The sequence below is a fragment of the Lytechinus pictus genome, chromosome 12 (genome assembly GCF_037042905.1).
Source record: "Lytechinus pictus isolate F3 Inbred chromosome 12, Lp3.0, whole genome shotgun sequence".
NCBI lineage: Eukaryota > Metazoa > Echinodermata > Echinoidea > Temnopleuroida > Toxopneustidae > Lytechinus > Lytechinus pictus.
This window is the reverse complement of record NC_087256.1, coordinates 3,922,481-3,944,089: the sequence shown is the minus strand read 5'-3', so window position 1 is coordinate 3,944,089 and position 21,609 is coordinate 3,922,481. Positions and strand designations below refer to the sequence as shown.

Below are 21,609 nucleotides of genomic sequence, written 5' to 3'. Positions count from 1 at the left end.
GCTTTTCCAAACCAAAAATAAGAAAAATCCCAGAAAGAAACAGAAATCTTGCTCGAGGCCTTTCTAATGTGCAGCTAACTAAACTTGAAGACTGTACGTGTTGAAGCGCCATCTACCGGTATTGATTGCTTTTGCAGCAATGGAGAACGTCGCCAATTAAGTCAAGGAAGCAATGATTTTAGGCCTTATCTGCAGTTGATAAGATTTATATTTTCTTCGTGCAAGAAAGAATAATCTTAATACCCCATATGAAATAAATATTCAATGTTCCCTTAATATGATATACGATATCATTACAAAATAATAATATACGATATCATTAACAAAACTATATCAAGAAGACAACAAAACAATTTAAAAAAAAAAGTATTTCATCCACATCCACATCACATCACATCATTTTTCTCATTTTTTAAAAATACTTAATATCAATGCAAGATGCAATGCCCGATCGTCCCTCCCATCCCCCCCCCCCTGGCTGCGGCGACTCACGAGCAACGCGCATGCGCTCCCTCCATGTATGCACAGAAAAAAAAGTTAAAAGCCGACGTGACTGCTCGTCTCGCTCGGCCAACAGTCCGTTCTCAAATTATTTGGTCATGTGATGGTGTTGAGTTGCTTAAGTAAACACAATCCCAATTCGTCGTCAACACGTCGTATCACTTTGGACGTACCAGAGGCAGAGCTCGGGGCAGCCGGCAGCTGCCCGTAGACTCAGCACCACGTATCGGTACGGTACAGGCATTATCGCTGTGTATTGCATGAGCGAGATAATTGCGTCAAAATTGTCGAAGTGAAAACACTTTGCATCGAACAATAATATCTTTTCGTATATTTTATTGCTTCAGTATCACGGAGAATGCATGAAGATATTCCTTCAAATATATAGAATATTACACAGATTTCACTATTTCCGATTTCCTCAATTTTTTTTTTTTTTTTTTTTCCAAGAGTCAAAAATTGGGGGTGCGGTTTATACAAGGCCGCGGTTTATATACCGGAAAATACGGTACTTGGTCTAGCAGCACATGGTCCGATCCGATTCTCAGATTGTCTAACACCATCATAGCTATTAGCCCACTTGGTCATTATCAATTTGATCTAATCAACATCTGGTCCTACTATTACTTGGTGTAACTGTTATTTAGTCTAATGCCCAGATGGCCCTTATTTCCTCTTCGTCCAGTTTGTCTATGTCAAATGAAAATTTAGTTCATAAACACTTCATTTTATCATATAGAGTACAAGGAATGTGATGGTAAATGGGCTAAATGGCAATTATAGAAACTGGTTGGTACATGCACTGGCTGTACATTATTTTTAGACCATGTGGGATGAGAACAAACGGATAAAAAAGACAAAGCAAGTTTACACTAAGTGGCAATTCACACATTTGTGAACATCTTTACAAGGGGTCAATGCAAAAGGAACCTCTCATGTTGATCTAAAATTTACATTTATACAACTTTTGTTTATAGACTGGGTCCTACCTAGATAATAGTCTGATATTCATAATGGATCAAATATATCCCATATCCTACTGACCAACTCAGATCCAAAACAGAATTACCATAAAGATACAAAATTGAACTTAAAATTCTAAAGTAAAGTAGCCATACCTGTTCAGCAAGAGCCTCTAGAGGCAATTCACACATTTGTGAACATCTTTACAAGGAGTCAATTATGCAAAAGTAACCCTATCATGTTGATCTAAAATTTACATTTATACAACTTTTGTTTATAGACTGGGTCCTACCTAGAAAATAGTATGATAATAATAATGGATCAATTATATCTCTTATCCCATTGACTGACCTAGATCCAAAACAGAAAAACCATGAAGATACAAAACTGAACTTAAAATTCTATACTAAAGTAAAGTAGCCATACCTGTTCAGCAAGAGCCTCTAGAGGTGTGACATAGACACATCTACATTCTGATGATTGAAGCAACATACGTAGGATGGCCAACTCGGCAATGATTGTCTTCCCGCTGCCAGTGGGGGCGCCAACAAAGATATTGTCATCTCCATTGTACACGGCATTGAACACTGCAATCATAATAATCAAAATCATTACAGAACTTGGATGTCTTGTTGAAATTTCATCAATCAACATCAAATAATATTCCCGAACTAAATATTGATACAATTTAGACAAATGAAATAAACAAAGGCAAAGAAATATGATGTGCTAGAAAATGGAATTAGGGTATGCAGAATCCTAACACTGAAGGTTCATCATTTCAATATTCCTCGTAGTTGTAATCATCTCATAAACATGGTATGAGAGGTGGTAGGTTCAGAGATGCAAAGAAAGGGAAGTTTTTATTACAATGGCACAAGTGGGCTCAAAAAAATTATTTCTTTCTGTAATTTTGATACATTTGAGTAGTCAATCAGTAGATTGTAGCGCCCAGGAGATACAGGTCTTACCTTGTGTCTGGATAGGATTGAAGACTGAGAACTTGCTGCTGTAGAGATTCTCAAAGGCTGGGTTCCTAAGAGCTGACACAGGCAAGGCTTGAAGATCTAGGAGTTCTGTAGGAGGAAGGTTCTTCTCTGGCAGTATCAGATGACGGAAGGATACTGGTAGCTGTGTCTCAGAAACTGAAAGGTGCCAACAAAGAGAAATTGAGAGAGAAATGTTAACTTGCTGCTTTACATAGACCCAAAACGTTGGGTTCCTGAGAGCAAAGACAGGTAAAGCTTAATAATCTAGATATGTAGGAGGTAGGTTCTTTTCAGGGAGAATCAGATGACAGAAGGACTGGTAGCTGCGTCTTGGATACTGAAAGGGGACAACAAATAGAAATTGAATGAGAAATGTCATCTTGCTGCATTAAAGATTATCAAAGGCAGGATTACTTAGAGCTGAGACTTGTAAGGCTGGAGATCTAGGAGCTCTGTAGGAGGAAAGTTCTTCACAGGAAGGATCAGATGAAACTGGAGGGTTACCATTAATAAGTTAAGGTAAGAAATGTCAGCAAAATTGGACAAAGAAATTTAATAAAAAATCACTTCAAATGTGATATTTGTTCAAAAGGAAGGGCCCTGAATCATGAGGTACAATCAATTGTAAAATTGAGTGCAACTGCAAGTCTATGCCAAGTCAAGTATGAAAGGTTACAATAGATTGCCATACACAATGCATACATGACCACAGTTTGAAGTTGATTCCTCAAACAGTTCTTTAGTTATTACAAGAACAAGATCTTCTGATAAACCTTTGACTTCTGATACCCAACAAAAGTAATCAGATCTTTGTCATTCCTATAAGCATACATGACTCAAGTCTTAAGTTGATATGTCAAGCAGTTCTTTAGTTATCACAAGAGCGAATACGGAAGGACCAGAGAAGTAGGTGGGCAGGGGCATACAGGTAACATTCATTTGTTAACACTTCTTGATTGCCTTAACACATTTTGGATTCGATGAGATAACATATCTAGTTACATCTACTTACAGTGCACAATCCTTATAATGCTTGAATATTGACTCTGAGAAAGACCACTTTTCAGCTAAAGTTTGATATCATAAAATTTGAATCTTCAAACCTGATTTTCATTCAACATCATAAAAGTTCAATCAATCCTTTTGTCACATCAGCATATTGCAGATAATGGCTTATTTAATTTCATAAGCTATTCATAAATTATAAGCAACTTATTGCACAAATGATGAACCTATTTTCATGTTAAATAAGAACTTTCTGTTAAAAATACTGGGAATGCATTTCCCAATTAACGGTTGTTTTACGCCAACTTGCTTTTTTGATAAATATGTGAGACCATATCTCTAGCCAGAGAAATTTCAGGACTATCCTCTTAAGCACATGACAAAATTCACACCTACCCATACATCTGAGCCAAACAAGTATGTGTGGCTCTTTAATCACCGAAGTAATAGCATAATCGGCATCAGATCAATTTTTAAAAGCTGCCTGCAATACAAGCTGAAATAGTGTCATAAAAAGCCTTACCGATCCACCTGTCAGAGACTACCCTGATGAAGTACTGAGGAGGGAGAGGCTCAAAGACTGGAACAGAGAATTTGACAATGTGCTCATCTTGGGCAAACTTGCTGTAGGTGAAAGAACAATTACAATTCAGTTATGGCATTTTGGACAACATAATTTGATTTTATACAGGTATGACATTGCATACATAACATATCTAATAGTATGCAGCGCTTAGAAACATTGTATTAAGCGCTATATAAATGTTGCATATTATTATTATTATCAAATCAAATCAAATCATTTATTTCCACAATAATATAAAAACATTACAAATATGTACAAAATAGGAAACAAACATAATTGAAAATGAAAGGAAAGTGAACCAAGTTATTCAAACATAATACAAAGAAATGTACATTATTGTGGGGGAGCCATCTATATATCTATACATCTATATATTACATATTTTATATTATAATAATTTTATTAAATACAAGGTCTTATATTGCAGTGAACCTTGTAATTCCATTATTCAATATATCCATTAATGTTTGATGAAATATGTAGATAAATTTTTGATTGCATCAATACAATTGGAGTTAAATTTTTATCAATACTGATACTGAAACTTTGATCATATAAAATGTGTTTTTAGCTTTATATAAATGTTATCATCATTATTGACTGGAAAGTAGTCTGTAATGTAGAATTTAAATAATTTGAAAAGTTGATGCATCATTTGGTTTCCAAACTGAAGAAGATCATTAACAGCATCAACACATTTTATATAATTTCTTTCTTTAATTGGGGGGCACAGAATCATAAAAATAATGGGATATTACCTCTTGAGTAGGAAGTACTCGTGGTGAAGGATGATCTCACTGTCTACATCTTCAACAAGAATCCAGAAGGCCTACAAAAACATTGTGGAACACAAAAGTGAATTATACTACAATCCAACACGAGGTCATAAACAGGATGGAATTGACAAGTACCCTAGGTATTCTTGTATTGCAGATTACAGGAATTGGCATTTCTTCATAGCAGATTATACATAACAAAAAATTTGACCTGCACTAGTGAATATGTTCATATTTTCCAAACATATATATTATATTCATATACTACAACAAAGGAAGTATAATACTACTATCTTTTTTCATTCTTTAAATCCTATCAAATTCATTGGTTCCTATCAACAATGTACTAATTGTAAGAAAATTGGTTCATTAATGCTATTTTAGTAATAATAAAATTGTAATATTTGTAGTTATACAGTGAATTCATATGAAGCTTGCAAATGCTGAGGTGAAAGAAAAGGAATGGTCACTTTTCAGCTAAAATCTTATATCATATGATTTGAATCTTCAAACCTGATTTTCAATCAACATCATGAAAGTTCAACAAACAATTTTCAAGTCAGCATATACATAAACATTTGTTACTATTCTAACATGGAATGAGAGATAAATAGTGAAGGCTCCAATAACCAATAAAGATTATTTTGGCATGCATAATTGGTCAAGTCTAACAAGTTAACCAATCAATAAAGTTGTTTTAAAATTGCAACAGGTCCCAAACTTTGTGTCACATGACCATAGTCTGAACTTATTGATTTAAGATGATTATATGACTTATCAAAAGTTGATTATGGAGACTAAACTGACAGATCTAATACCAGGGCACCTCTTCATGGGAGACAAGGGGAGCATTTCATTAAAAAATTTTGTCCGACAGGTTGTCGAATCCAACATCTTTCCTTCATTTTGATTGGCTGAGGAGCACAGTTCCTATGGTAATTGTGCAATAAAATACGATCCAACAAGTCCTTTCATGAAACACCGCCCTACTTATCAGCCAAGTGAAACCAAGGAATTAAATGAATGTCAGAGTTGAAAACTTAGTAAGTGCTGACAACTTTCATGAACCATTCTAAGATCCTGCTATTACCTCTGAGTTTCCATGTATCTTCTCATCCCATTGGAAGTCAGGTGTGATGGTTAGCTCTACTCTCAATGTACTCCTTGTGATGGGTTGGATGTGAGTCGCTAGCTCCAACCGTGGAAAGTGATGAATGTATCTATGCAAATTACATCAAACAAAAACATCAATCAAAGGCTTAAATATATATGGCATGTTTAAATTGTATAATGTTCAAAGAATGTCTTTCGCTGGGATTATGAGTTAGCTGGCTTCACTGATAAACCTTATTAATTCAAGCTCTTTTCAGAATTCTGGAGTCAAAATCCCATGTGGGCTCACAATATCTCTTTATCTGTGTAAATTATTCTTCTTTCAGTAGTTTCGTTAACATAATACTTCAAAAGTTACATATTCCTTTTTTGTTTATCGTATATGTGATTATAGCGATTATAGCAGTTTGAAGATGATTTTACATGGAAATCACTGGTAAAAAATCAATTCGTTTTTTGACTAATAAAACCTGTAATTCTCATAGACTGTAGGACCCACCTTAATTCAGTAGGCAATGGATTAAGCCATACTCAACATACCTGTGGATAGTCTTTCCCATCTTTGGCATACGGATGAACTCTCCAAGTTCGTTGGGTCCTAGATCAAAGAACCTCTCCCATGGGAAGTTCTTCTTCTCAATCTTCCTCACGACCTCCTCAGGAATCTTACGGAACTGACGGAGGGGGCTCATTGACTGCCACCTAATGAAGCAAATGAAGGATATTATAACAATGGGGGGAGGGGGATTTGACGATAAACGCACTGGCTAACATTATATGTCATTATGGAATGACAGTGTCAATCTCTAAGACAGAATCTACAGCATTTCATTTGTTTCTCTTTATTCAGCAAATCACACAGATACATGCTTCTGTGTATTTGTGGCTACAAAACCCACTAAAGTACTTAAATCAGTGTAATCGTGTCCATAGTTGTCACATTTCTTATGGAGGGGGTGATGAAAGCAAGGTTGATTTAATCAACATCAATTACTGAAAGTCAGTAACACAACACCTATGAAGCATGTGCCCTTTTCATTATGTCCTTTAGATATGTCAAAATAATGGTGCATCTGTAATTGTTTAGGTCCATAAGGATGACATTTCTTGTTTATAAATGATCAAAGCAATTCTGCTTTTGAACAAAGTATTATGGCACTGCTGGCTATCCATTTGATATTGACAGGCTAAATCACACATCTTTAAAATGGGGGACCTGGATAGATAAATAATTTTCTAGACCTTGTGAATCAACCCCACAGATCTTAGACTGAGAGAAAATTTTCAAATGTCATTAGACCAAACACTCCTTGATCCTATTAATGCAATCCCAACCTTGTTGGTGGACCAATTAAGAACTATTTTTATTTCAATTTTGACTTGCTAATGATTAAGCCTGGGAATTCATCAAATTATTCTTTCTGGCATTTTTGGTGAATGAGAAGATCACTTTTCAGGAAGAGTTTGATATCACAGAATTTGAATCTTCAAACCTGATTTTCAGTCAACATCATCAAAGTTCAACAATCATTCTTCATCAGCCAAAAACTTAATCATTTAGAAAAACCAATGAAAGAATGAATTTTCAATGGAAAACATACAGATATAAAAAACAACCATATCTTCTATTCCTTAAAACCAATCCATGAGTATTGTATATATGATGACCCCCAAAACATTATCTTCTACATATTGCTATGTATGGAATATAATATTACCATAATGTGATGGTATATTATTCTTCCGTTTTCCCAAATAGTGAGTCTGTCCCTTTAAAAGATAGTGGACACTTTCCTCTAAGTCTTTCCCCCTTCAATACATGGCGGTGTTCAATAAAATGGTCTATAGGAGTATTTCAAGAGAAACCTTTTCTCCTGCTTACAAATTTGCCATTTACAAATCAGATGCAATTATTTCAGTAGCTCATAACCTTAAATTGCTATTGATAACAAGTTTTATGAAACAGAGTACTAATACAATATTTATGCTTACATTCTCTTGTCAATCATTTTTGCCAGTGAGAGAGTCTTATCTGCCAGCTGAGCCCATCCATGATGAAGAACAATCTCAAAGATGGCCCTTACCAATCGTCCAGCAGACTGCATTGCATTAAAACACACAAGTACAAATATTGAATATTCAGTAATCAATATTCATGAATTAGTATATAAATACACATCATCAAAGACATTAGTAGGAATTGCATGCACAAGGTACCTTTTGAACAGCTGTAAAACTCCTAAATGTTTGGATTATTTCAAAGGTAAACAAGTGTGATTATTATTCCAATCAGGGAATAATTTTGCTCATCAGATTGATTTGCATGTTTGATCATGAGAAAAAAAGCTCCTAAGTTCTGTACAGTAACCTATTGTGTAGCAGACTTTACAATATGTGGAGCAAATTGCGATGCGATACCAAGAAAGTTAGTCTCTGCTAATACTTGAGTAAAATGATGTGAATCATGTTTTCTAAGATAGTGATGTGGATCCTTGTTACTTGATAAACTATCCTCATCTCAAAACTAAGACTGGTCATTATACTTTACCTATGACCACCCATCACCGGTCATTAGTAAATAAATGTGATAGGACTAATAAATGACAGGTTACATATGCACTTTCGTCTTATAAAATTATAATATGCTGTTATCATCTTAAAAAAAACATTAGAAATATCATTCGTTCCAGGCTGTTTAAGAAGGAAACGATCGAATAATGATGCGTCCACATTTAATGAACTAGATCCATACACTTTCAAAATAATGATGGCAATTCAACAAATACCCCCAACATAGGCAAAGTTCATCGACCTTTGACGTTGGTCATATTCACTAATACTTGATTACTCTTATGTCCAAGTTTCATGAACGAGATCCATATACTTTCAAATATATAATGACATTTCAAAAACTTCACCTTGGTTAAGATTCTAATGTTGATTTCCCCAATATAAGTTCATTGACCCCAAATGACCTTTGACCTTGGTCATGTGACCTGAAACTCGGCAGGATGTTAAGTGATACACTTAATCCTTATTTTCAAGTTTCATGAACTAGATCCATATTCTAGGTTATGATAACATTTCAAAAACTTAACCTTGGTTAAGATGTCAATGTTGACAATTCTGCCATCAAAAAAATTGTGCCTTTAGTCTCGCTCTACTATGCACACAAAACAAAAATTGTAATATTTGTAGTTCAACATTTATTTCAACTGGAGCTTGTAAATGCTGAGGTGAAAGAAAAGGAATCGTCACTTTTCAGCTAAAATTTTATATCATATGATTTGAATCTTCAAACCTGATTTTCAATCAACATCATTAAAGTTCAACAAACAATTCTTCAAGTCAGCATATATCATTCAACATTGACGATGATGCCGCCCCTGCCCCCTTCAGAAAAGAGAGACTATTGTAGTCATCTCTTTTCTCTGCTATGCAGGCAAGACAAAAATAGTGTCAAATTAGATAAAAACTAGCACTGATTTTCTGGGATACTTTGCACACAAACATCATTAGTCAAAATTTTGTTTTTCTGAGCAGCAGCACATTTGCTTGGCCTAATGTTGAATCTTCTTAGCATGTTAAACCTTGATTAGTTCCTGATTGTCAATTTCAAAGGAAAGTCTGAAAAGCACCTGCAATAAGCTCTTTTCAATACAAATATACGTTTTCTATGGCTGAAAATCAGTAAAAAATCAATAAAATAAACTGTATAAATGAAGAAGAAAAAAAAAAAAAAAAACACGAATGAAATACAAACAAATATGGTAGTTTTCAAAAGTGCTTTAGGGCGTAAAAGGAAAGATCACTTTTCAGAAATAGTTTCTTATTATGACATTTGGATCTTCAAAACCGATTTTCACTACAAACATCAAGGAAGGTAATCTCTATGCATCTTTGTTGCATCTCTGATGAATTGTTAGCAATTTTTAAGGAGAAATTTGGGGAAGAGCCTCCCTCTAATGTGTGTTTAATCTATGCATCCTCATTGTTAATATATACACTCACCTGTGTAATAAAGACCATATCAGCTACCAAAGCAAAGCCATCTAGCTTCAGTTGAGAGATGTATGCCTGAAGCAATACATTCACCTGTATTGTGAAAACAAAATAGAAGAGAATAGGTTTTTTTCAGACACAGCAATAGGCATTCAAAATGTCAAACAAACACTTATCAGAGTACAAGTTTACACATATATCTTGATTTTATAACCAAACAAAAAAAAATTCTGCAAAATTTTATATAACGAGCTAAAACCCCACATGTATTCTTTTCCTATTTAAGAAAAAAATATATTTAAGTTGTACAGAATATTTCAAATTATGAATGAAATGTATATAAATGTTGTATTTCTTTAATGCTGAAATTAAGAAAAGAAAGATCACTTTTCAGTGAGAGTTTGATATCATAAAATTTGAATCTTCAAACCTGATTTTCATTCAGCATCATCAAAGATCATCAATCAATTTCTAAGAATCAGCATATTATATATTATGTAACATTCTTGTCATACGTTTAACTTTACTTCCCTATATTAACATTGCTTACACTAATGATCGTAAATAATAAGATTTGCAAGACATCGTAACTATTTATCCCAAATGCTCACTTCCAACCTATCGTTATTTGAATAAACATCACATCTATTTATTGCAAATGCTCAATTCTAACCTATTGTAATTTGAATAAACATTATAAAAATAATCGGTCCATTTATATACCCCATCTACTATATGCATATACTCTTCTGCACTAAATCAATGAATAATTCCTACCAGTTACCCATTCACCTCACCTGGGTTGAGAGCAGCACATTGTGCATAATTTTTAGCTGAATGAAATTAATGCTTGGAGTAGGATTTGAACCCGCTATCTTCTGATTGAAAGGTGATAATGAGAACCACTACACCAGATGCCTAGTTCTAATTAGAACACTTTCAAATCAATCAATACAGTAGACAATGGATTAACCTTTCGACTGCTGAAGTATGCGACTCCTGTAGGTATTGTACTGGGATCACCTGGTTCTAGTACGCAAGGGGTTATTCTTACCTTTGCACTTGGTTCCTCTATACTCTCCTTGATAGGAATAGGAACCCTCTCCAGTAGCTTGGTCAGCTCCATCTTCTCTTCCTAAAAAATAAAATTAAAACAAATTAAAAAAAAACATCAAAGGATAAACAGAAAAGAAACATCTTCATGCCACCAATTTTGAGCAATTATCAATAACGAATAATTCAAGAAGTATGTAGATTAACTAATTAAATCTCGGAGCAAAATATTTTATACACGTACATCTGAGAGTTCAAGCCTTTCTTGGCCTATGCTAACTGGTCATTACTTAAACATTTCATCAGGGTTTGCTGCCCAAGGCAAGGTAGGGTTTAAAGATCAAACAATGATCAATGAAACAAAATGTTCTTATAACATGTGAATTTTCAAATCATTATAAGGAATAGCTTTATGCACCGATCTTTTAACTGCATCTTCACCAAAGCTTTACGTGACTTATATAGTAATCAGAACAAAAGAAATAAAGAGAGACTGCAAGTCTTTTGGGGGTTACAAAGGAATACAACTTCTAGTGATTTAAATGAAAACAATTTTCAATCAGTCAACAAAAAGAGTACGGTAAACGCTATTAATTTTGTCTTGGTTCCTACCTCTCTGACAACCATATGCCTGAACTCTGATGATAGAGAGAAGACACGGAAGAGATCAATCTCACTCAAGGTTGGTTTCAGCAGGCTGTTGTAGGTTGACATAGAATCATTGGTGCAGTAGTAGTGACTGGCAATGCGTCCAAGTTCAGTCACCTGTAAGGAAAGGAGAGCATCGTTTCATAGTGTAAGCCAATCATTAGTTTACATCAGAAATCACTTCAACCATCATGTTTTTTTTGCTCTATGGGAATCATTTCTTTTATTTAGGTATAGATAAATGATTTCTTATCTAAGCAGCAGCGATTCAATTAGCATGGCTTATTTGGGGTGCTCTTTGTAGGGATTGCTGGTTGCATCTGTGAACAGTTATCTGTTGACTCCCACAGTGGCTATTGTTCACAATTGCACTGTATATACATGTAAAGTTTCTAGGCTAACAAACTGGCACAGAGGACCATCGTTAGCAAATCAACAAGTGCCAATTAAAGGTAATTCAGCGTTATATAAAGCTTCAATGTGCTAAAAACATGATGGGTAGATATGCACAAACGCCTATTTTTTTTTCTTAAATTGCTTTTTCATTCCTTTTTTTTTCAAATAGCAAGGTCAGCAGATTCCATAGCTACTGTTAAAATGAGCAAAGTCACAATATTCTAATATGTATTTAATTGATTCTAATGCGATTAAATACATATTTAAGTATTTCAATCATCAAAAGATTTAATCAAATCTACTCACATATATCAATATGTATTGGTGTGTGCCTCAAATCTGCAATTGGAAATAAGGTTCAGAACTTGCTTCACCAAGCAAGTATTGTCCTTATAATGAAACAGAACTTGCATAAGCTCAAAAAGGTACTTTAAGAAATGCTTATATACTCACTTGTAAGTTGCCTGACTTGCGATCATACTTGAGCAGGTTGTTCTTATCAAGAGCGATAGCAGCAGCATGGATCAGGTCTATCCTGAATTGATCCAGGTCTGGATCTGTATCCTTGGAGTCTCCTGGGATTCCGTAGAGTGTGGGATTACGCATCATACGTATGTAGAGATAGGTGTATCCCAGCCAGGTTACAGCATCTTTCATTGTTTGGATGTTACCAAGGACCACTTCAGCATTGAGGTTATCAGCAAGTTTACTCACAAACTGACTCTCAACTGGTAGCTGCAAGGCAAACAAAATTCAAAGTTTATTCTTGAAATTCAAATTTCTGACTTGCACCCAGTAAGTAACATTGTATACTCGCTCTGGAAGTCCAAATTTTTTTTGAACCAGTGGGATTTGAACCTCTCATCTACTGACTGCCGGTGAACAACTCTACCACCAAGACTATCACTGGTCCATGGCACAGTCACGATGATATAAGTACAAATACCTCAGGACCTGACTTCAATTCACATTACAACATGGACTATAGAATGGAATGTTAAGGTTAATGGAATCTCAAGGTCCTTAACATTCCATTCTATTGTCCATGTTCTACATATTATTTTAGATGCAACCTTGCAATAACCCTGTTTTTTGTTGAATGAGTTACTGATATTCAACTGCATCATCAGATTTAAATGAATAAGAATTTTCTTTATGACCATTAATTGGCAAAGATATAGTACACCCCTTCACATTTTGCCACACAACAGAGATATAAATTGAATGTAAAATCAAAGCAAAATATAATCTGTCATGAAAATATAAATTTCTAAGTGATATGAATTAAACACTGATAAGTTTAGAAGTGAAAACTATAAGTGATTCAATCACAGAAATGTGAAAAAGTTCCTTACCTGCTGATTCTGCAGTGAGAGATAATACTGAAGCTCACTGTGGCTGGTGATAAGAATACCCTCTCCCTTCGTATCATACTGAGGGCGCCCTGCTCTTCCCAACATCTGAAGTACATCAAGAGGTCCAAGCTCCACCCATCGACCCTTCTCTGGATTATAGATCTAAAAGAGTAAGGTAAAACAGAATAGAAGTGTTACTTATTATACAATAATCTGTGAATACTCTCACTGTAAAGAAATGCTATTCTCTTGCAATTTTCCCTCTTTGCTCATTTTTCACCAATTTCCCATATAATTAATTTTAAATACAAGCATGCACTTACTGTTGCCATGAAATGCATTTCATTTAACATTCATCCTCTGTGCCTCTATCATTTTTTTCTTTCAGTTTCAACTCTGAATTATACAATCTATTGGTCAGTGTGTGCTATGGAACCTGAGGCTGGTACCATAACAGACACAATTTATCATTAATTGTATCAGTAGGTCTATTGCATGCAATATTTATTTATCGAATCATATAATAGGGACCTGATCAAAGAGAGACTGACCTGAGTTCCCTTGATGATGACAGTATGAGCAGGGAGGTTGACACCCCAGGCAAGGGTTGCAGTGGATACAAGCACCTGGATGTGACGATCAGCAAACAGATCTTCTACCAGTGTCCTGTCAAGTCTGGTCATTCCAGCGTGATGCATGGCAAAGCCATAGGGAAGTAGGTCCTTCAGTTCTAGATTCTGTAGAAAGGAATTTGATCGGTTGAGGTAATGAGGTTGATTCCATGCCATCAAATTGTTAGAGGAGTTATTTAGGTCTTTTACCTCAATTATATTTAACAAATGTTCTTGTGGGTATTTAAGTCAAGCATTCTTGTGGAAAATTATTGTGGGTGATTTTCATGAATAAACCTTTGGGGTAAAACTTGTTCAAAATTCTTGAAGGTATTCTTGTGGGCTGCCTGCCAAGAGATAAGCATAACCAAAAAGTTTGATAACATTTTCCACAAGTTTTTAACTTTTTTTATTTGATGTGAGGAGGAATGATACAGGTGGAAGTGATATAAACAAAATAAACAATCACTCATTCTCGGACCAGGCTAAAACTATTCACTTTCAGGAATATCAATAGTATCATTGATGTTCCTTTGATGTGAATAGTTTGAGCCAGATCCTCGAGCATCATAGTGTATTTGTATACTATTGCCTACCTCTGCATGTTCTGCTTCAGACCTCAAGATCTCAGTGGAGGCTGAACCTTCCCTCAAGAACTGACCAAGGGTGTCCTGTTCCAAACAAAGATCTCTGATTGCTCTAGCAGTCTTACCGGTCTCCTTACGAGAATGCACAAACACAAGCACCTAGAAAGGGTGACATACAGAAAGAGCATAGATCAGATGTAATAATTATGACACTAATAATTATACTGTAACAACATTAGCATTACATAGAAACATATATACACATACTGAGGAAAGTTAATTCTATCCAGCAGAAACCACTCAAAACACTAGAGTGTATGATGCAACTGTTTGTGACAATCTAGACATTGCAGGCCTCTATCATAGGAGGAAGTAAATATATGCTGTCACAGTGCTTTATAAAATGTATATCAGTGACTGCCCTACAGATCACCAGGAATTGTAACCAAGGCCATGCACATTCCAGAGATTTATTGGCACATCCCGGCATGATCATGCAGTGACAATGCCCTATGCATTTTAAAATGTCTTCACTGGACAGAGCTTTCTTTTCCTCTGTTACCAGGATGTGTTAGGATGTTAAATGCCCTAATCACTATGCTCCATGGTCCTTATGATATACAAAAGAATGAAAAGTTTACCTGGTTTTTGCCAGCATTATCCATGACCTTCTCATAGACGATCTCATTCATGAGCTGGAACCTCTTGAGAGCCTTCTTCTCTGTGATACCAATATACTGCTGCTCCAGCGGGACAGGACGGAAGCTGTTATCAAAGAAAAACAGTCCCTTGTCTGGCTTGACCCTCATGAATCCAGCCACATCCTGGTAGTTTGGTAGTGTTGCACTAAGACCGACCAAACGGACATCTTCCTGGGAGGTTTCGATGTTACGAATTGTCCTGAGAAAAGAACAAGGGGTGTTACAACTGACTCTAACTTGTTGACGATGTGCCATTGAATGGGTACCTGCCAGGATTAGTCCCATGAATGCACAGGGCTGGAAATGGCAGCTCAAGCTAAATCTTAATGATTGGTGATTAGGGTCTTCTGAGGACTAAGTGCACCTCTATAAAAAATATGTACGTCCAACCCACTATACATGGGACCTTCCGAAAAATGATTTATTTGTTTTCTAGTTCATATGAACATGTGTGATATTCTCAAATCATCACATGAGCAGTTCATGAAGTAACGTAAGATTGGGGAATTAAGGTTGGATGTACAAAAAGTAATTGTTTTATGGAATTGCCCAGAATACTATGCTCATTCTTCAATGAACTTTCAATTGACAAGCAGAAGGGTGAATAGACCTCCAACAGTAGGAGCCTTAGAAGTGCATGTAAATGTATTGCGAAACACAGAAAAGAAATGCATTTGTTTGATGGTAGGATATGCAGTGTAAAATGAATTTACCTTGAAATAACTGCTTCCAAGACTGGACCACGGTCGTCATGAAGGAGATGAATCTCATCCTGTACAATATTGAAAAGGTACTTGACATTATAGAGAAGGACTTACAACTTCTTAACTCTGCAAACTCTCCATAAGTTTCTGGACTTACAAAGTATCTGACACATAAAAACTGCCTTTCACTTCCAGTTTAAACTAACATTACTTCCTCTCATGTGCCATCAAGCTTCCCTATCACTCTGGCGTATATGAATATTATACCCTATTACATAAAGAGATAGACTTATTTTATGATCAATGTAACACCTTATTACATGGATGCCATAGATTTACAACTGATATGAATTGTAAAATGTATCGTATCTTTTATGCTTATGCGGCATTGGTCGTACTCTTGCTCTAATGTTATTAATGGCTTCCTTGATTATTTGTCGGGTGGAGAGTATAGAATGGTCAAAATTATGGGCCTGTTGCGTGAAGGTTACTAAAATTATAATTTTCTCATCAGTAGTAACTACCATCGAAACAATGCTCACCAGCCAATCAAAATCAAGGATTCCATTGGAGTTACCATAAGATGAAAAAGTTATCATAATAGCAAATTTTATGCAACATGCTGTGATTCTCTACTCCACATCAAGCATGGTTGGATGGTATTGTGATCCCTATAGCAAGAATGTCCCATGTACTCACAATGATGATGAGTCTGACCAGCTGTGTGTAGGTCTTCTCTCCTCCTTTCCTTGTGATGATATCCCATTTCTCTGGAGTACAAACAATGATCTGTGTAGCTGTGATCTGATCCTTGGTCAGCTGATGGTCACCGGTCAATTCAGATACCGTGATGCCATACGAATCCAGCCTCTGTTCAAAGATTAAGTTCGAGTCTGAATAACTTGTGGGAGAAATTGTTTCAAAGTAACTAGAGAAGGCAGTTTAAAATGCACCTATGATTTGGTGCTCATTGTGAGCTATTGGAATGATCAAAATGATAATAAATTGACCCAATTCTGCTTAAACAAATCTGCACACAGAAATGTAAGTATTGGACTAAACAAAAAAGGTCAACCCAAACAACTCAACAGTCAGCAGTATTACTTTTCTTCACATTATGAATGCAAGGGCATTTGAAAGGCAATATTTTGCAATAAAAATTATATTATTATATTCTTTTTTGCATCTTTTTGACAACTTGATTTTTATTAAAATTCTAACCAAAAGCAAAACCTGTCAGGTTTAGTTAACCTCTGATCTACATAACTTTTAAATGTTATTTTAAAATTCAAATAAAATCTGAGATGGTAACTCTTGAATGCCTACATTACTCAGTTGACAGATTGTCGGACTGACGATTTGGAAGTTCCTGGTTCAGAGCCTCACATTATGACTCTTATGATCATTGAAATTCTATACATTTCATGATAGAAGCATTACCCACTTACTTATGTATAAAAATCTATGACTTTGCAGCATTAATGATCATCTCAAAAGATAGGGGTCCATCAATTGTGATTTGAACTGATGATCATTATAATAACACACTTATGTAAAGACAGTATCCTATCTACAGATACTGTTAATGGAGAGAAAGAGAATAATTGGGACACTGACCTTTCTGAAGTTTCCAACCATCTCCTGTACAAGTGACCTCATGGGAGCGATATAGATGATCTTAAAGGCTGATGTGTTGATGGTGCCATCAAGATTGATGTTCTTACCAATCTCCCTCAAGATGGTCAGCAACGCAACATTGGTCTTACCAGCACCCTAGGGGAAAGAGAAAATAAAATTGTACAAATGCATAGACAGCAGCAGATCCAAGACTTCAAAACAAACGGACAACAGAGCGTAAATTTGAAAACAGAGAGGACGGAGATGAAAAAATTCATAGAATTGTCCATAATATGTTCGATGGAAGATTCTTAAAATATAGAGGAGTGCGATTCCCTTGTGCAACCATTGTATATGTGCCAGAATTCAAACAAGTCTAACAAAAAGCACTGATATTAAAAAACACCAAACTCATATATTTTTAAGCTAACCCCTTCCCCTCCCCCTTCACGATACGCTTTAGCAAGTCAAATTAATTTGTATGACTTTCTTCAGAGAGCACTTCCAATGTGAGGTGTCTTAAATAACTATAACATAATTGACCAATTGACTTGAGAGCTTTTGGGGAGAGAGATAACTATCAGTAGTTTTAGGGCGTTTTTTTTGTTGGGGGGTCAAGATGAAATGGGGTCATTTGTTTGAATCATATCATGCCCATCTTTCATGAAGAATTTGAAAAAGAAATCAGGAAGATCTGATGATTATACATTTAGAATTAGAGTGGTAAATAAATGAGATGTAGGTCTCTTAACATCAACATGAAACAAGCAAGTGATATAAAATCCTTTATAATCCAGACAATAAATGATATGTAACCTATATGTGAAGGCCTAAACCAATGCAAAGCTGTGACAAAAATGAGCACTGTGCTTTATCAATGGATGTTGCTTCCTAATACTTACAGTTGGGGCACAGAGCAGCAAGTTTTCATCGGTCTCTAAAGCAGCTTTATACAGTCTGCTCTGAACACGATTCAGACTTTTGAATCCCTCAAACGCTGGCTGGGCATACTTGGGTAGGCGATCGATCGGCACCAGGGACTGATACAAACAGACAAAAATATACAATGGTAATAAAAACTGTTGTGAAGAAACTGCAACACTTCCATTTTATTAATAGGGGTATATTTCACGGCCACCCATCTTTGGCAGCCACCTGCAGAAAATGACCATTAAATCTGATTCCAATGTAGGCAGGTGTGCATAAGAACCTATCTACAACTTCTATATTGTAAATATGTTATATTCAATAAATACATAAATACAAAAAAAAAAAAAAAAAAAAAAACACCTATCTACATCAACCACCTGTCTATACAGGCTACATATTGTGGTTTACCTTGGGTGGTCACTGTCTAGGCATTGAATTCAATAATATACCAATAGCGAAAAGGCATGAGTGTGATGGTGCAAAATTTCGTATGAGGTGAAAGAAAGATGCTCTATTCAACAAGGCGTTAGCCGAGTTAAATAGGATGGTAGGTAGTTTGTGCAACGGTACGAATGTTTGACATTCATTCTACCATTTGCTCGTGTAAAACAAGCTAAGCAGGTGTTGTACAACACATTTCGAATGCGTAGAAGGTTAAAGTTTACATTTGTTGACAAATACAATTAATGTTTTTACATCTATAATTATACATCTATGTTTATAACCTCAATTAAGATGGCATGTCAATACATCTAATAACTGAAGTTATAACAGTAGTTTATGAGTCTAATTTTCTGTTGTTTGTTACCTCATCATCTTCATATGGCTTTGGCTTGAGAGCTGGTACATGAACTTCCTCATATCCTTTCCTCTGTTTACGATAGGAACCATCAGGAAGCTGACATCGTTTGTTTGCCATCAGATGACTGCCTTGAGCAAAGGATATATCCTCCAGATCAATCAACTTCTCTGGAAGCATTGTCTGGATAAAAAAAAGAGAAGAAAGACACAGAGATTAATAATGTTTATTGGGTTTTTTATAGTTTAAGTGAAGGCTATAAAGTATCATTGTAAGTAACAAAACCTGTCACCTAATTCATATTCCTCATGGGTTTTCACTTCTCTTTTTAAATTCAGGACAATTTTGTGACTCTGGCATCATGTTGTATACTCATTAGCCTATCCAGTGTCCCAATATATACAAACTACCACACTTCCACAGCACAAATCAGTGAACATAAAGCAGTGTCATTTGAGGGATGTGTTTTATAATTCCAGCATTCCCTTTACCTCCAGCAAGACATTCATCAACATAGCTCTGCACTCTGCTCAGGCATGGTTAATTGGTACCTGGCTAAAAATATATATTTTAATACTCTGGAATGTGGTTGAGATTAAGCCAAGGAAACGATAATAATTAACACCTTCAGTACTCTCCAGAAAGGATAAACAGTACTTCATCTATTCAATTCACTTACATTGTCATCATCATCAACTTCCATGGCATCAAGATCTGCATCAACCCTGCTCTGTCTGGCAGCAGCCTTCCGAGCTCTTTCTTCTTTGATGATATCCTCTTTATCGGTCTCAGTGAGGGCTTGGAGGATCGCCGCTAGCTCTGGGTCTTGCTTCATCTGATCCTCCAGCTGTTGCTTCTCAGCCACCGTTTGGGATTTGGCCAATAGCGTACAACAAAGGACTGTAGAACAAATCAACAAGATTGCTATGGGTTAAGAAAATTTTGGAAGTGTGTTTTTTATTGAAATAAAACCAAAATCACAAAATATTGAATTTAAAAACAGCCTGTCCAAACTAGATTGAATAATTTGTAAAAAAAAAAATAGATGTACAACATATAATCATAGCCTGATGAATAATAAAAAAAGCTAAACAGTTGGGATGGAGAGCATACACAGTGCCGACTCCACCACCCCCCTTCCGACTGCATGCCATGATACATTCTATTTATTGATTCGTCACCTATTGAAAATATATGTTTACAAATATTTGATTTACACTGAATTTGTTAAATTGCAACACTGTGAACTTCCTATTAATTTGGAGACAAATCAATTAAATCTGATTCCGAATCTGTACAATTCTGTATAGCCTACAGAGGGTGCTACATGAGGTCAAAACAAAGAAGTAATGATGCATTTGTGTACTTACTCATCATTCTGTTCTGTCTCAAGAGCTTGATGAATTCAAACTGAGTGGTTCCAAGGAGCATGACAAGCTGATTCTCACATTGGCCATCATCAGTTGCATTCTGTGACACAAGCAATATAGAAGACACATTGGAAATTGGGTTCAACGTAAAGAAAAACAATTCATCAAATTCATCATCATCTTCTGGAAATACCCCTAGGTGACTTCAGCCCCCCCCCCTTTTACATCAGGGAATGTCTGTTTGTCTACAATTTCTACCGGAAAGTGTGGTCATCTTACCATTCATTTCAATCTTCAAGATCAAAGTCAGAGAGGTCATCTTTAACCCGAAAGATGAGAGCCATCTGTATACAATGTATTTTCGTTAGGTGTCGGACTAAGTAGCAAAATGTTTGATCAGCTTATAAATATTAAGACAAAAAACTGTTGCGTAATGATATTCCTTGGAGCTAATGGAAGAAGAGGCATGAAGAGTTACCTTGAGAATCTCCAAGACTTCTGCAGACCTTGCTTGCGAGATGTTAGGATCATCATAGAATTTACCCAACTGCCTCTGAAGCCAGAAGGCGTCTATGTCACGAGGGTGGAGACCCTTCTTGGCAGCCATTAGGACATCATCCCCACCACCAAGCTGGACGAGAGAAGATTAAGGTTTGTTCAACTAGATAAAATCAATTTCGTTGATGTGCAAATGCTTTTATATGATTTCAAAATCATTTCATTCCACAACAATATAAAAACATTAAAAATATCTATAAAATGAAATACAGAAGAAAACATTGACAGAGTCGGATTTAAAATAAAAAAATCAGTATACAAATAAAGCATGCAGGAAAATTATCAATACATAAATTGCTATTAAGTTTCTAAAAACATGCTTCTAAAAGCAAAGGATCAATAAAT

General features: G+C 35.6%; 1 protein-coding gene across 1 annotated transcript in view; it reads right to left on the bottom strand.

Moving 5' to 3' along the window:
- Positions 1-21,609, bottom strand: part of LOC129273384 (U5 small nuclear ribonucleoprotein 200 kDa helicase-like) — a 45,794-nt gene that overhangs the window by 12,796 nt on the left and 11,389 nt on the right. The window contains exons 6-28 of the mRNA XM_054910411.2: positions 21,185-21,337; positions 20,707-20,806; positions 20,016-20,236; positions 19,346-19,519; positions 18,510-18,647; positions 17,608-17,763; positions 16,690-16,860; positions 16,000-16,058; positions 15,227-15,485; positions 14,595-14,744; positions 13,939-14,124; positions 13,388-13,549; positions 12,486-12,767; positions 11,601-11,753; positions 10,990-11,070; positions 9,945-10,028; positions 7,926-8,032; positions 6,474-6,635; positions 5,911-6,040; positions 4,803-4,873; positions 3,982-4,082; positions 2,436-2,609; positions 1,891-2,051 (exon numbers count right to left, since the gene is read on the bottom strand). Of these exons, the coding sequence (XP_054766386.2) occupies positions 1,891-2,051; positions 2,436-2,609; positions 3,982-4,082; positions 4,803-4,873; positions 5,911-6,040; positions 6,474-6,635; positions 7,926-8,032; positions 9,945-10,028; positions 10,990-11,070; positions 11,601-11,753; positions 12,486-12,767; positions 13,388-13,549; positions 13,939-14,124; positions 14,595-14,744; positions 15,227-15,485; positions 16,000-16,058; positions 16,690-16,860; positions 17,608-17,763; positions 18,510-18,647; positions 19,346-19,519; positions 20,016-20,236; positions 20,707-20,806; positions 21,185-21,337 (3,435 nt within the window). The remainder of the gene's footprint in view (positions 1-1,890; positions 2,052-2,435; positions 2,610-3,981; positions 4,083-4,802; positions 4,874-5,910; positions 6,041-6,473; positions 6,636-7,925; positions 8,033-9,944; positions 10,029-10,989; positions 11,071-11,600; positions 11,754-12,485; positions 12,768-13,387; positions 13,550-13,938; positions 14,125-14,594; positions 14,745-15,226; positions 15,486-15,999; positions 16,059-16,689; positions 16,861-17,607; positions 17,764-18,509; positions 18,648-19,345; positions 19,520-20,015; positions 20,237-20,706; positions 20,807-21,184; positions 21,338-21,609) is intronic.